Source organism: Sturnus vulgaris, chromosome Z (assembly GCF_052056855.1).
Source record: "Sturnus vulgaris isolate bStuVul1 chromosome Z, bStuVul1.hap1, whole genome shotgun sequence".
NCBI lineage: Eukaryota > Metazoa > Chordata > Aves > Passeriformes > Sturnidae > Sturnus > Sturnus vulgaris.
Window position 1 is genome coordinate 46,507,060 of NC_142283.1, and position 13,714 is coordinate 46,520,773.

General features: G+C 35.2%; 1 protein-coding gene across 2 annotated transcripts in view; it reads right to left on the reverse strand.

Moving 5' to 3' along the window:
* Nucleotides 1–1,452: 1,452 nt before the first annotated feature.
* The window catches only part of VPS13A (vacuolar protein sorting 13 homolog A), a 106,982-nt gene continuing 94,720 nt past the window's right edge, over nt 1,453–13,714 (reverse strand). For both annotated transcript variants that reach the window (XM_088157083.1, XM_088157082.1), the window contains 4 exons: nt 8,503–8,588; nt 7,770–7,893; nt 6,279–6,353; nt 1,453–4,266 (listed from right to left, as the gene is read on the reverse strand). In XM_088157083.1, the coding sequence (XP_088013209.1) occupies nt 4,216–4,266; nt 6,279–6,353; nt 7,770–7,893; nt 8,503–8,588 (336 nt within the window). In that variant the 3' untranslated portion in view covers nt 1,453–4,215. The remainder of the gene's footprint in view (nt 4,267–6,278; nt 6,354–7,769; nt 7,894–8,502; nt 8,589–13,714) is intronic.

Consider the following 13,714-nt stretch of genomic DNA (forward strand, 5'->3'; position numbering starts at 1 on the left):
GTACCAGGACAAGTTTTAAAAAAAAATTACGTAAGACATTCTTTTACTTCATGTGGAACAGACTTAAAACAAATTTACTCTTCCCTTGAAGTATTACAAGAATACTTAGAATTCTTTTCCCATATTTGCCATGAAGACAATCAAATCCAAATTATAAAATCTTGTGTGTGTGGTCAGTGAACTTTAGATTCTTGCAGTCACAAAAGCAAAAATTGTGACCAAGATCATAGCTGTACAGATTAGATAATGCTTCATCTCCTACGTGATGCTCAGATGTACTTATATATACTGGGCAGAAAATTCCCAAGTCCACAGGTAAGAATAATTTTGTAAAATGGTAAAGATCACAGATAGCTAATGGCATACATACAGAATGTTTATAATGAGAAAAAAGAATTTAAGAAGAAGATTTCGTAAGAATTGGCAAGTAGAGGCTTGGTAGAGAATGCACTGAGACCACCCCTGAACAGGACTTAGAGGCGCTGGTGGATGAGAAGCTGGACATGACTCAGCCAAGTGCACTTGCAGCCCAGAAATCCAAATGTATCCTGGGCTGCATCCAAAGCAGTGTGGCCAGAAGGCGGGGAAGGGGATTCTGCCCCTCTATTCCAGTTTAATGAGACTGCACCTGGACTCCTGTGCCAGTTCTGTGGCTCTCTATAGAAGACATGGACCTGCTGGAGATGTTCCAGAGGAAGGCCAGGAAGATGGTCTGAGGGCTGAAGCAGCTCTTTTCTGAAGACAGAATTAAGGAGATTAAGCCCGGGAAGGGAAGATTCTGGGGACATGATGTAGCAGTCTTGTGTACCAAAAGGGGACCCACAAGAAAGTTCAGGAGGAACTTCTGCCAAGAGCAAGTAGTTACAGAGGGAATAGCTTCAGATTAAGGGAGTAGGTTTAGATTAAGACATCAGGAAGAAATTCCTTCCTGTGAGGATGGTGAATCACTGCAATAGGCTGCCCTGGGAAGTTGTCCATGCTCCATTCCTGGAGCTATTCAAGGCCAGGTTAGATGGGACTCTGAGCAACCTGGTCTAGTGGAAAGTGTCCCTGCCCATAGCAGGTGGACAGAAATTAGGTAATCTGTAAGGTCCCTTTCAACCCAAACCATCCCATGATTCTATCATCTGGCAACACCACTATGTCTTTTTCAATACAGCAAGAGAAGAAAAAAACAACAAAAAAACAACAGCCAAAAAACCCCCACACCCCTAAATAAACAATTTTAAAAGGAACTTATACATGTTAATCCAGTTACTAAAAAACTTGTCATAAAACAATAAACCAAAGGTAAATTCTAAAATCTCTGATTCTGTTTTCCTGAGATGGCTTTAACAGAAGTTTGACCATGTGTTTTCAGAGATAGGATTTGGCTTGACCTATGAAATTCTGAGTAATAGTATTACCTGTTAATTAAAGCAGTACATAAAGAAAACAAGTAATACTCACATCTCAGTCAAATAAAATTCAGTTTCACTTTATTCAAGATTAAGAAGTGGAGGGTAGGATGGGGTAGAAACGAAGAGAACCATGCCATTAAAGCCATGCAACTGAAAAAAAAGGAAGTGCAACAGTCAGACTTAAAAATGCTTCCGCAATTTCTTAAAAGTAATTGCAACCCTTAGCAAATAGAGAACCCAAATGATGTTTTGCAAACGTGTTTACATAACAGTCATATAGAAGAGGAGTGGTTCTTCAGCACTTCAGTAAAGGCTAAGAAACACTTTTAAACACCACAGTGGGCAGAACTAAATGTCCACATTTCAATTTTTATCAAGATCCCCTTTTCTAGTTGCATATACACTTTCAATAAAAAATAACACACCTACTCAGCCTTCTTGTTGAAAATATATGCATATTGCAATAAGGAATGAGGCACAGCGGAGTACACATCTCATACAACCTGCAGTAATCCAGAAAATTACACAATGGCACAAGTCTAAATACCTTTCTCTTCACCCTGGGGTGATACATAGTTAAAGGACACAACTGGTGTTTGCCAAGAAATGGCGAAATCCTTTCACGACTCTATGGAGAAAGCTTTATTAAAAAAAAAAAAAGTCAAAAGACACAAATTACGGACTAGAAAAGGGACCTATAGAAAATCATATTTTCATTACAAGTGGAAACCAAGGGACATGGAAGAGAAGTCCCACGCTGACTTCTGGATATTTCAGACCCTGTCTTAAGGCTTTTAGTCAGAAGAAGACCAAAGTATTTTATAGTTTATTAGAAAGATGCCATTCTGGGGGAATTGTTATGTTTTCCAAAACATGAGGTGCTTAACCACAAATATGCAGATTTAAAATAAATCCTTCAACATTAAGGGTTAAATTGTGTAAATATTAATGAAGAGCCGGCTGAGATTTGAGAATCAAAGTTTGTTGGCAAAATAAATGTAAGAAATAATTAAAAGAGAGGCTCTGTGGAGAGAAAATATTTAGAATTGGGTAAATGGAAAAGCTACACACAAATGGGAACGTACAAAGTACAAGATGTATCGAAAGTGAAATTTGCAGCAGGTACCCTGTAAATGCTGGGGATGCAGAGGAGATCACACACTTATCAAGAACATTATGAGGCTATTAAATGAACTATCATGCCTAAAATGGAACCGACAGATGAAAGACAAGCAACAGATAAAGAATAATACTTGGTGCACCTGAAACCACCACTTATCTAAGGCAAAGTATGGAAGTTTGGCATGGTATAACCTGAGTTACTACTCTTGGTATGTACTTGGTATACAAAATGACTGGAGTAACATTATGATTACAATAGTTTTGAATCCCCTTATAATATTTTTATTCAATTTACAATTTATAGGGAAAATCGCAACATTACCTGTATTTTGTAACCTGCTAAACAGTTACTCAACACCGATGGCAAGACTTACAGTAAATTAAATATCTGCAACTATAGGTTACATGCTAGTTGTTTTAAATTTACAATAACAGAACAATTTGGATACTTCAAGCATCACCAGCAATGTTAAAATTCTATCCTGTAGCTATAAATATTACAAACTATTGTTTGGAAATCATATTTTGGCAGTAGGTGCTTTCTATATGTACAAGATATTTTGAAGACTTTGATATGGGAATTTATGGAAACCTTCATGTAACACTGCATTGTTTGATGTACTTTTTGTATCAACTGAAGTAAACATCCATTCAACAATACTAACTACTACATCTAATAAAATTAACAGAACAGATATTCAAGCTAATAAAATGCTGCTGTCTGGGTATGAAACAAAGAAGTTTCATTGGGTAAGAAAAGTTAATAAAAGCAACTGTGACACATTATATTTATTATTTAATATAAATTTGACTTCAGTAGTCATTTGCTTAGCACACAATATTGTGTAATTCAAGGCATTTATATTTGGTATGCAACAGTGCACTTATAACCCCATAAACTCCTTCTTGAGTTGCAAGACTGTTACTAACTTCTATTTAAAATAATAGGCTTTTATTAATATTTTTAGTGCAGAGTTAATTCTCCCCCATATGCATTTTTGTAAACTGTTACATTTTCTGTAATAATTGATAGAGGTGCTGCAATGTTTCCTTGAGTAGGATATAAAAAAGTTTACACTAAAAGTGATACTGCACTGTAAATTAATTGTGTCCTGGTCCATTCATTTACAAAAAGCCCTAGTACTGTCAACTAAGCAGATACTTGTGACCTAAATTCAAATGTTCTGATCTGTAGCCTCCTTCTTTTATTTTGTGTTGTAACACTGTGATTAAGTTAACATTTCCTTTCATAAAGAAATTTGTATATCAACATAGCCTCAAGTCACATTAAAGCCAAAACATAAAGTACTTATTTCCACAATCAAACCAAAACTGCAAGATTTGCTCCAAATAGTATCATAAGAATTATTCCAGAGTTCAATTTCAGTATCAAAGGTTAAGACAAACTCACTTTATACTGCTTATATAAAAAATGAAATCTGAAATTCTTACATTACAAAATCAAGCAAACCAAGACAAAACTTGGCAGATTTTTTTTACCATTACATAATTTTTTAAGCTAACATCATCTGCTTTTCTGATATAGACTGTTGTGACTGTAATAAATAATTGGACAAATCTTCCTCCCTCCAACTTTTGCTTTTGTTGATGATATTCAAACAGTTCTGTTTGTGAAAGAGGAATTAAAAGGTAGCTGTTCAGTGTTCTTCATATCTTGGTGCTTCTCCATTCATTACAATTTTGGCTGATTTTCTCGTACTTCTTCTAGTTTAGAAAGGATCCACTGTGTGAAGAAAAAAGTAAAAATTAAAATCCTTCTGTGGTACAAAACAGACGAAGCAGCTGAAAACAAAACTGTTTTTTGTCATTGCCTTTACTACCTACTACTGCTCTTTTCATAACCAAGTTTTAGCACAGTGTTAAAAATTCTTCTGTAGAGTATAAACCCTTGGCTTTCTAAAATTAAAATGGAGCCATTTAAGCCCCAGTATTTGACGTTTGATACCATGTCTAACTGAACTCGTTTCCTGGTCTGTACTTCAAGGAAAAACATTCTCCTCCTCCTGCTGCGTATGGGTAAAGATGGATATGTTATTCAGCAATGCATGAAATGGCAGAAACGCTAAAAATTGTTTCATCCTGTAAAAATTCACTTGCAGTCAGAAATCCAATTGGGAGGATTCCAAACCAATATGGCTGTGCCTTCCATGCTCACTGCAATATAAACAAACAATCTGAGTGAAAAAAAGAAGACAACATTTAACCCCCATCCTGGCTCTGTGTTCATCTACAACTCTAGACAAGTCACAGACAACAGAGAAGCAAGGATCACAACAGACAGAAGACAATAATAGGTTGCAGCAGTGTGATGAGTACTTAGGAAAAAACGTTTCTTTAACTACATCTTGTTTATTTTAAGGAATTTCATATTGGAATTTTTACAGTACATAGAAAGGAAATTAGTTTCCCAAGAGTATTAAAGAAGAAAAAAAAAGGAGGGCTGGGGAAAAGGGCAGAAGGGCAGTGAGATAGAAATCTAGAGTAGGACATGAAGTTATATCAAGGGTCTGCCATAAAAGGTGTGCATACCTCTTTGAAGAAAGATGAGTGGATTATTACAAATCAGAACCTGTTACTGTATCAGGTTTTATCCCCTCATATGAATATTTGTGTTGGTTTTGTGAGGTTCCTGGGCCTCTCTAGGAAAGTACACATTCCAATATTTTTGTGAAAGGTATACTCAGTTTTTTCACCTTTCTTTTCTTTTCTTAAGACTTGTGGTGTATGTAACACGATACTAATTTCACTTTTGGAATTGTTCCTGATTTAGCTGGGGCACAGATGGGATTCCTTTCCCAGAGAGACTAATGGACCTCAGCACTGCCCACCCTTGTTCCACTACAGCCAAAAAGAAGAAAACAGAAAACCTCAGTACCTCCAAAGATCACAGGCAAGTCAAATTCAGCACAAGGCCCTTACTGTTTTGAGGTAAGTTACCTGCTATCATTTACCTATAACTTAAACCTACCCTCACAAAGACAAAAGCAACCTAAACTGATGAGAAGATGCAAAAGTAACTTAAACTAATGAGAGAGTCCAACTTTTGGAAGGTGTTTCAAACGATGACCCCAGGGAACCACATCCCACTGAAATAATACACTAGACTTATTCATTTTTTGCGAAAATTTAGTTAGCTATACTAACTAAAAACAAGGCAGAACTTTGACATGTAGCTACCTTATAGTTCTGGTAGCAGATCTGAACTGTTCCTCCTATCTGTTGTAGTCAAAACTAGTGATGTCAAAATGAAGATGTTACATAGAAAATGTGCATAACAATAGCAGCAATATCATATATCAAATAAACCACTGGTATTTTTATTAAGGATTTTATTAATTCTTTAAAAACCCTGCATTTTAAAGAATAGAGCAGTAAGACCCCATCCCTGCACACCACCTGGAACAAAACTAGAAGTAGTTCACAAATACTTTTGTTTTATTAAAATATACTATTTTAATTCACATTCTAGATCGTTTAGTTTTTATTAGCATCACTGTTTAACCAATCTTTTGTCAGACTGCTGTAACTCAGAAGATTTACATAAGAGAAAAGCCTGATGTTGGAACTGAGTATTTTTGAAATTCAGTACTGAGTAGATTATTGCTGTTTCCATGACTGTAATGAATATGTAGAAACACTGAATTTTAAATATACATAGTTTCATGTTAAGAGTATTTGTGTCACACTCTTTAAGTCAAATTTACCACTATAATTTTAATTGAATTTTGACTTTACCTTAGCATCCTCTGGACTTCTAAAATTAATGATTTTCCCAAATTCTTTGGCATGGAAGACAGACTTAACTCGTTCCTGAAAAGAAAAAAAAAAAAGGAGTAATTCAAAATTGAAGTTAGTTACTTCAGCCTTTAAGACTACAAAGCAATTTTTTATCAAGGCAGCTATTAATGGTTCAAACAGCCACATGTACCAAGAATAGTCATCTGAGTATGTCTGCATCACATGCACATACCCTGAGAGAGACCATTTTCTGCATGAAAGCACAGTAGAGTGAACACTCCAGCAGTAACAGACTCCCATTCTTACTATGGAGTCCCTGGATAAGGGTCTATAAACGTGTGTAGGAATGGAAGGCAGATAATGTACATGTGGTAACAAAATCCATTACTTTCGAAGGTTTTAATTTGCAATTCTCCTTCAAGTCATTACTTGAGTGGACATTCCACCAATACGGACTTGCAAGTAGTGGACGTAGGTAATGAAAACAGAAACTTAGGCTTCAGAAAGAAAAACCTAAGGAGTTATTTGAAAAATACAGTTTTCAACCATAGATTTCAATAAAGAGCATACTGCAGGCATGTTAATGGATTCTGAAATGACTGCTGTGTAGGGGTAAAGATGGATATGTTATTCAGCATTGTCTGAAATGGTAGAAATGCTAAGAATTATTTCATCCTGTAAAAGTTCACTTGCAGTCAAAAATCCAGTTTGGAGGATTCCAAACCAATATGGCTCTGCCTTTCATGCTCTCTGCAATAGAAACAAATAATCTGAGTGAAAAACTGAATGATGTTGTGCACCATCAAGACTGTCCTGACAACCAATATGTGTAATTACACACATGAAGCTTATTAAAAACAGAAACAGAACACTGGAAGACAAATTCATTGCATGAAACTAAGTTCAGTTAACAGATCAATAAGAATTTAAGGGTTTTTTAAATAAACTGCCTCTGTAAGTATTCATTTGTGGTCATCTTTCTCCTTATGTCCTTTGCCAGCTTACCAGGGAAAGGAATTTTAAGGATTTTTTTTTTTTTTAAAGGAAAAATTGCAACTAAAGAGCAACATTCTCCAATTTACTTTGAGAGGGAACAATAGATGTCATTATGGTCCTTTCTGAAGACAATAAGACCTTATTATATGCCCCACAGAGCATAATAAAAATACTCTGGAATCTTCTGAGCCTTTTGTTGTATCAGCATTTTCCAGACATGTACAAATACACCATGAACTGCGCATACGAACGAAAAATTCGTACAGCACAAAGAATACTCTCATCTGCAAAGACCAAGTTACCAAGCTGCTTAAAACAGTCAGAGACTAGTTATCTGAGGGGTTCACCCATGCCAAGTTTCAACTCCTTTCTCTGAATGCATCTTAAATACAAAGGAGATCAAGAATTCAGATGAGAGCGAGCAGAAATTCAAAGTCCAATGTCATAAACACTAACACACATTTACAACAGAACACGGTAAGAGTAATGTACCTTGGCTTCAATGCGCAATCTTCGACCATCAACGATGAATGGTTCTTTGGTAAATTCATCGTAAGTGTATTGCCATTCACATGTCAGCTGTCCAAATGCCCCTTTTGTCACAAACAACACACCACTAGGCACCAGAAAATAAAAGTAATTTTAAAAATTAAAGTAATTTTAAAATACCTAGAAGTTATCATGTTTCCCTTACTCTAGTGAATTCGTCATTGCAAAATAGGTTTCATCTCATGATCTCTAACTACACAGAACACTTTCTAAAAGAGTGAATTTTGAAACTCCCTCTAACATTTAAAATACTGTGTTTCATAGCAAAACTGTAACACTACTTAGAGCTATATTTGAGAAGGATGCCTCATACTCCACTGCTAGACCTTGACTGTTCTTTCATTCATTCTTCTATTCTTTCTTTCCTTCAATACAGAATCACAAGTGAATCCCACAGTTCAGGTGATTTTAGCCCAACCCAGTTTATAACAAATTATTCCCAGCCAAAGAAATCTTAAAATCAGTATTTCTTTCCCTTCTTAGACAGGAGAGAAGTAACACTGAACACTCTCCTGCTGAACAGTGACACTGTTGAAGATTATTACCAGCACATTAGGCATGCCTTCCCCATTATTTTGTCCACAGTGACAGTAGAGTTACTGATCAGCAATCATCAAGGCATGCACATTTGGATGATTGTTTTAAGTACATATTATTTTGAGTCAAAACTGTTTACCTTTTTGTTACCATTAACAGATCTGTACTGTTGACCATAGCATGTGCAATATATCTGAGTTTTGCAAATCTTCCATTTTCAATTTTCTAAAAGAGATAAAAGTTTTATAGCTTTGAATATGCTAGTAATGTACTAATTTTGTACTTAAAAGGTATTTATGCTACAAAAATATAAATTGTAACAAAGTACATACTTCAAAACAAAAGGCTACTTTCATAAAGTCAGAATTGAACTAACATCTGCAATAGCTAATGTTCATAACTGCTTGGTTGCTGTTAATAGACCTATATAAATGAAAATCAATCCTAACCAAAACTGACAAGAAACAATGTAATTTCTCCAAAAAATTCAGGACTCAGTTTTCTATACACTTTTGGTAGACACTGAACTTCTAACTAACACATTTCTGAGACAACAAACTAAATAAAGATTCCTTTCCTATTTTATCTCATTGCCTCCAAAATTGACTGACTAAGTCTGAGCATAAGTCTATACCTAACTGTATATAAGTACCATTATCATGTAGACAGTGGGACTTAAGAATAAGACACTTGAGGTAATACGTAGCATCCCTCTATATTCTTTAGTTTCCTCATAAATGGAACCATTTCCTAGAATTGTGAATATTGTAGCAGAATACTTTTAATGAGCAATACATTTTAAATATTGATGACAGGAGATTAATAACTTTTTAAAAACAGAAGCCTTGTACCTCTCACATGACTTGGCAAAAACTGGATTTCTGACTTTCTGAGCAGTGAGTGATTAAACTAGTGGTCAAATAAATATTGCTGCCTCTTGGTTAGGAATAGCAACATGACTGCTTGCATGCTTCCCAGTTGTTACAACTTGGAAGCAACACCAGATTAGAACAAACTAGTATGATTCAATAAAATTTTAACTATAAATCTATAGCTTCAGATATGTATGTCAAAATTTTTAAAATATCTAGATTAATTCTTAAAACAGTTGAGAAAGCAAAGCCATTTAATGTGTGTTCCCCAATACAGTAAAATTATTAAGACATTTAATTAGTGTAAGAAACTTCAAATTTGACTGTGGATAATTCCACTTGCCCAAACAGATATTTTAAAACTGATGTCTTCCCCAAATATACTGATTCTTTTGTGACTAAAATGCATGAATATTTGAGTAAAAGGTTACCCTAAAGAGAGCTTTCCAAAAAACTTTGGAAGTTCAAATTATTTCTCTTTCCCCAACTCTGTTAGGCTAAAAAATCACAGCTATTGGTCATGTGCCTACTTACGTAAGTCACTCCTTGCATTTATTTCTGCAAGAGCTAGTGTCAGGAGCAGGACTAATTCAGCAAGAAGAACGGCATAAGATATAAGGAATGAAGGGCATGGAAAAATAAACTATTTTTAAAAATTTTTGGAAACTTCTTATTCAAACTTTATCGAGATGTTGCTCTGCCTCTGAAATGTGTCTCTCCCTGCCTCTTGTATTAAAAGCTTGGACCTAAATAAATAAATAAATAACAAAATAAATGCTCTAAAACATAATAAATAAATATCCTCGAAATAAAATAATAAAACCCTCTAAATTCTACAACACTCCAGTACATAACACACTGGATGGTTAGAAGACAGAGGAGGCTGTATGGACAGACTACGGACACTGTGGATAGGATACATGACCCACAGGTCAGGCCACTGGTCTAGGTCAGTGCTCTGATGGACTTTCATTAGTGGCCTAGAAAAAAAAGACAGGAAAATGGAACAGAAAGCTAGCAAGAACTTAAATAACAAGGAAAGAGCAAGGATGGTTCAGAATAGGTATAAAATACACTTAACTGCAAGACACTGTGACAATGACACAAATTTCTCTTACTGACCAAATATATAAATATCACACAGAATGACCAGCATCTTGGCTCCATTCAAAGTAGGTATAGGGTAAAAGCATTTAGCAATTTAGCCTTATTAAGATGAAGAAGCTTTCTCATGTTAGAGAAAGTAACTTTCCTGTGCTTTGCATATCATCGAAGTAAGGCTCTCGATCAAAAGAATAATTGCCCTTAAGTGGGACTTAGGAAAGGGGTGTTACCTCTTTCTGTCTTCTCATTAGCTTGCTAGGTAATTTTCAACAAGTCACATCTCCCTGCTGTAACTTACTCAGTTTACAGACAAAAAATTGGGAATTGTGAAAATTAGTATGAAAGTACATTACTTTTGGCACAAGCGACAACCTTAAACAAAAGCTATTCTAACATATACCAACTTCCACAAAAAGTGTTTCGTTCTGTTATGATTCTCAAACATGTGATTTGTGGAGCTCAAAAACACTGTTGGCATGTGGCATACACTGAGAAAACTAGTCCTCATTGTTAGCTATGAGTTAAAAATCATAAACTCTAATCTGTGTTTATAGTTTTGTAGACAACGGGAGTTAATTGGGAGATAAAACACACAGAAAAGCTGCACAGGCTATTTACAAAGGGAACACTTGCCAATGCTAAGTAGTAAGTACTTTTCAATTTTCTGCCTTTGGATTTTTCTACACTTACAGTCTTTATCCCTCTTAGCATTAGACTTATACCTATTCATTAGGAAATACATCATAGAGTGAGACTTCTGACAATTCTTATAACAAGCTCTCTAGTGCACTCTGCTACCAAAGTGCCTTACACAACTCAAACGATATACAACTGATCACTCATTACAGATGCATAAATAGTTCTTAAAATTTTTATGGTACGTAGCTATTGTTTGGAGTAAGACAGCAACTTGTACCACTGTTAGGTGATGCAAAACTACGAAAAGTAACCTTGATCAGTTATTCTTAGTTCAGTGCTAGTTTCAACATTGTAAGAAAACACATACAATTTTTTAAAAACACAATGTTTTTCAAATTAAAAACACTTTAATAATCTCATTAAGTACATGCAACACTCCAGAAGCTGTAAAGCATGAAGTAACATGAGAGCCCCTCCTTTACAAATTCTTACCTGTAGTTCAATTATTTAGATGACACTGCAATAATCTAACAGTAAATGTGATCAGTTGTGTATATATATGCAAATATTCTCAATGTTTAAAAAGTGTTATCTCTGCACTTGAAGAGATTCCTAATCACACCACACCCTCTTAATGTAATGAGAAGCAAGCACAGAGTTAGAAATTATACAGAGCAAAATTAAGTACTGGAGGCAAACATTAAAATAATTCTTCTGGTAATAGTTCTAAAAAATATAAGTAGTCTGTGTGATACTTAAGTCAGAATGTTTGATATCCTTCCTGAACTCATCTCGGATGAAACAGTATATAACAAATCACTGAAAAGGCTGTTATTGCTTAAAAAGTGGTTATAAATCTGCTGCTCTCTCTTGATGTTCAGATTAACTTTAATCGGGACTACCAGTGTATTTCCCTATGAACTGGTTACTGTCCAAATGTGTGAACTCTGAAGGCAATCCACTATTGTTGCTAGAAACTCCAACCCTGAATGCATCTTTCAGTTTAAATTATAAGGTAACTTTTTCAAAAGCTGTAGAATTGCTAATTTCAGCAAGTTAACCTGGCCAGTCCTCCCTATAGAAACATTTAATAGTTCTAAGCAGCTCCCAGGTGAGTTTTTAGATGTAGCTTGAATGAGCATGAAAAAAGGGGAAAAACTGCTAAAGAAAAAACAACATGTAAAACATCCATTTTTCACCATACAAAATTCTATCATTTATGAATAATAACCACTATAATAATTACCTACTTCTTCATTTCAGTTATCCTAATGTGCAATATCATTATACAAAATGCAAAGCAATATGCAATGTCCAGGATGTGTTAGCATCTATATTCAAGATTTCACTTAGCCATACTGAACAGTAACTCTGAAATCAACCTAGTTTTATTAAAATCAATGGGATTTTGTGGTCATGGTTAACATTTAAATCGAAGGCCACAGTATGCAAGACAATCAAAACTAGGACAGCAGCTTTCTTTCAGAATGCAAAACTCCTACTTTACAGCAAAAATATAAACTGCCTATGCTGACTAGCAGAATTATCTTAATAAATTTTTTATCTGAATACACAGGAGAATTTGTTTGAGCAGCTGCAATGGGGAAACCATACAGATCTATACTTCCATCATGATGACCACATGTAGACTGCCAATACAACCAAAACTCTTGGATTCATACCATTTGAAGCATGATTACAGCATCAGCAAGGAAATCAAAGAATACTTTCTTTAAGCTTTAGTTACAGCTTCAGTCACAATCCAGTTAAAATGAAACTGTGTAATGCAAGCTTCCACGTTCCTCTGGAACAATTAGTGTTAGCTAGTTTCAGACAGTTTCCCATAAATGTCTTCTATTTGGGACTGGGCAATGGCTATGTAATAGTATCCAAATGTTGCATATCTAAGTGGTAAGGATCCTAATTTTTCCTTTAACCTAGACAGACAAGATTTTCCAATGCAGGACAGATCATGACATCTGTGTCTCAGTAAAGGGACCAGCAAACTAGATGGCATGCATGAATATCTGGTAGGAGTTGGGACAATGTCAAATAAAAATGAAGATACACTGAACTTCACAAAGAATACAATTCTACAAAGTGAAATCTTAGTTTTAGGGTACTTCAGGATATGGATGTTTATGTTTTGATTTGAACCCAAGCTCAAGAGTAGTGAGGGAAAGACAGAAAGGATTAGCATGAAATATTTTTCCGACTCCTCAGATGTTCTTCCTGGCAGACCAAAATGTAACTACCAAGGAACAAGGGCCTGCTCAAATCACGTCAACATCCTACCTGATATGAAGGTACCTGAAGCTCATGACCAAAAGGAATCCAAAAAGCTGAACCCCTAAACTAAGTTGAACTAAACCAAAAGCTGAACACCACCAACACAACAGGATATGGTATTGAAGCACAGCTTTGAAGGACTGTCTTCTCTGAGCAACATAATTGTGCAGCAACCTTATACAACACAGTATAAGTATCCTCACAAACTCACACATTATAAAAGCAAATTTAAAATAATAATACAAAAATATTTTGTGTATGTTTTGAGGTTGGGTAGACATTGACATAGAAAATGAATGACTGCATGGCACACTGCTAATGACTTAGCTTCAGAAGAACAAAACCAGTCTTTCAGGTTTATTCCCTGGTAGTGTCAGACCTTGCATGTCTATTGCTTCTGGAAAGGATTAATAATAATTCATGTATAAGCAGTCAATCAAATGATCC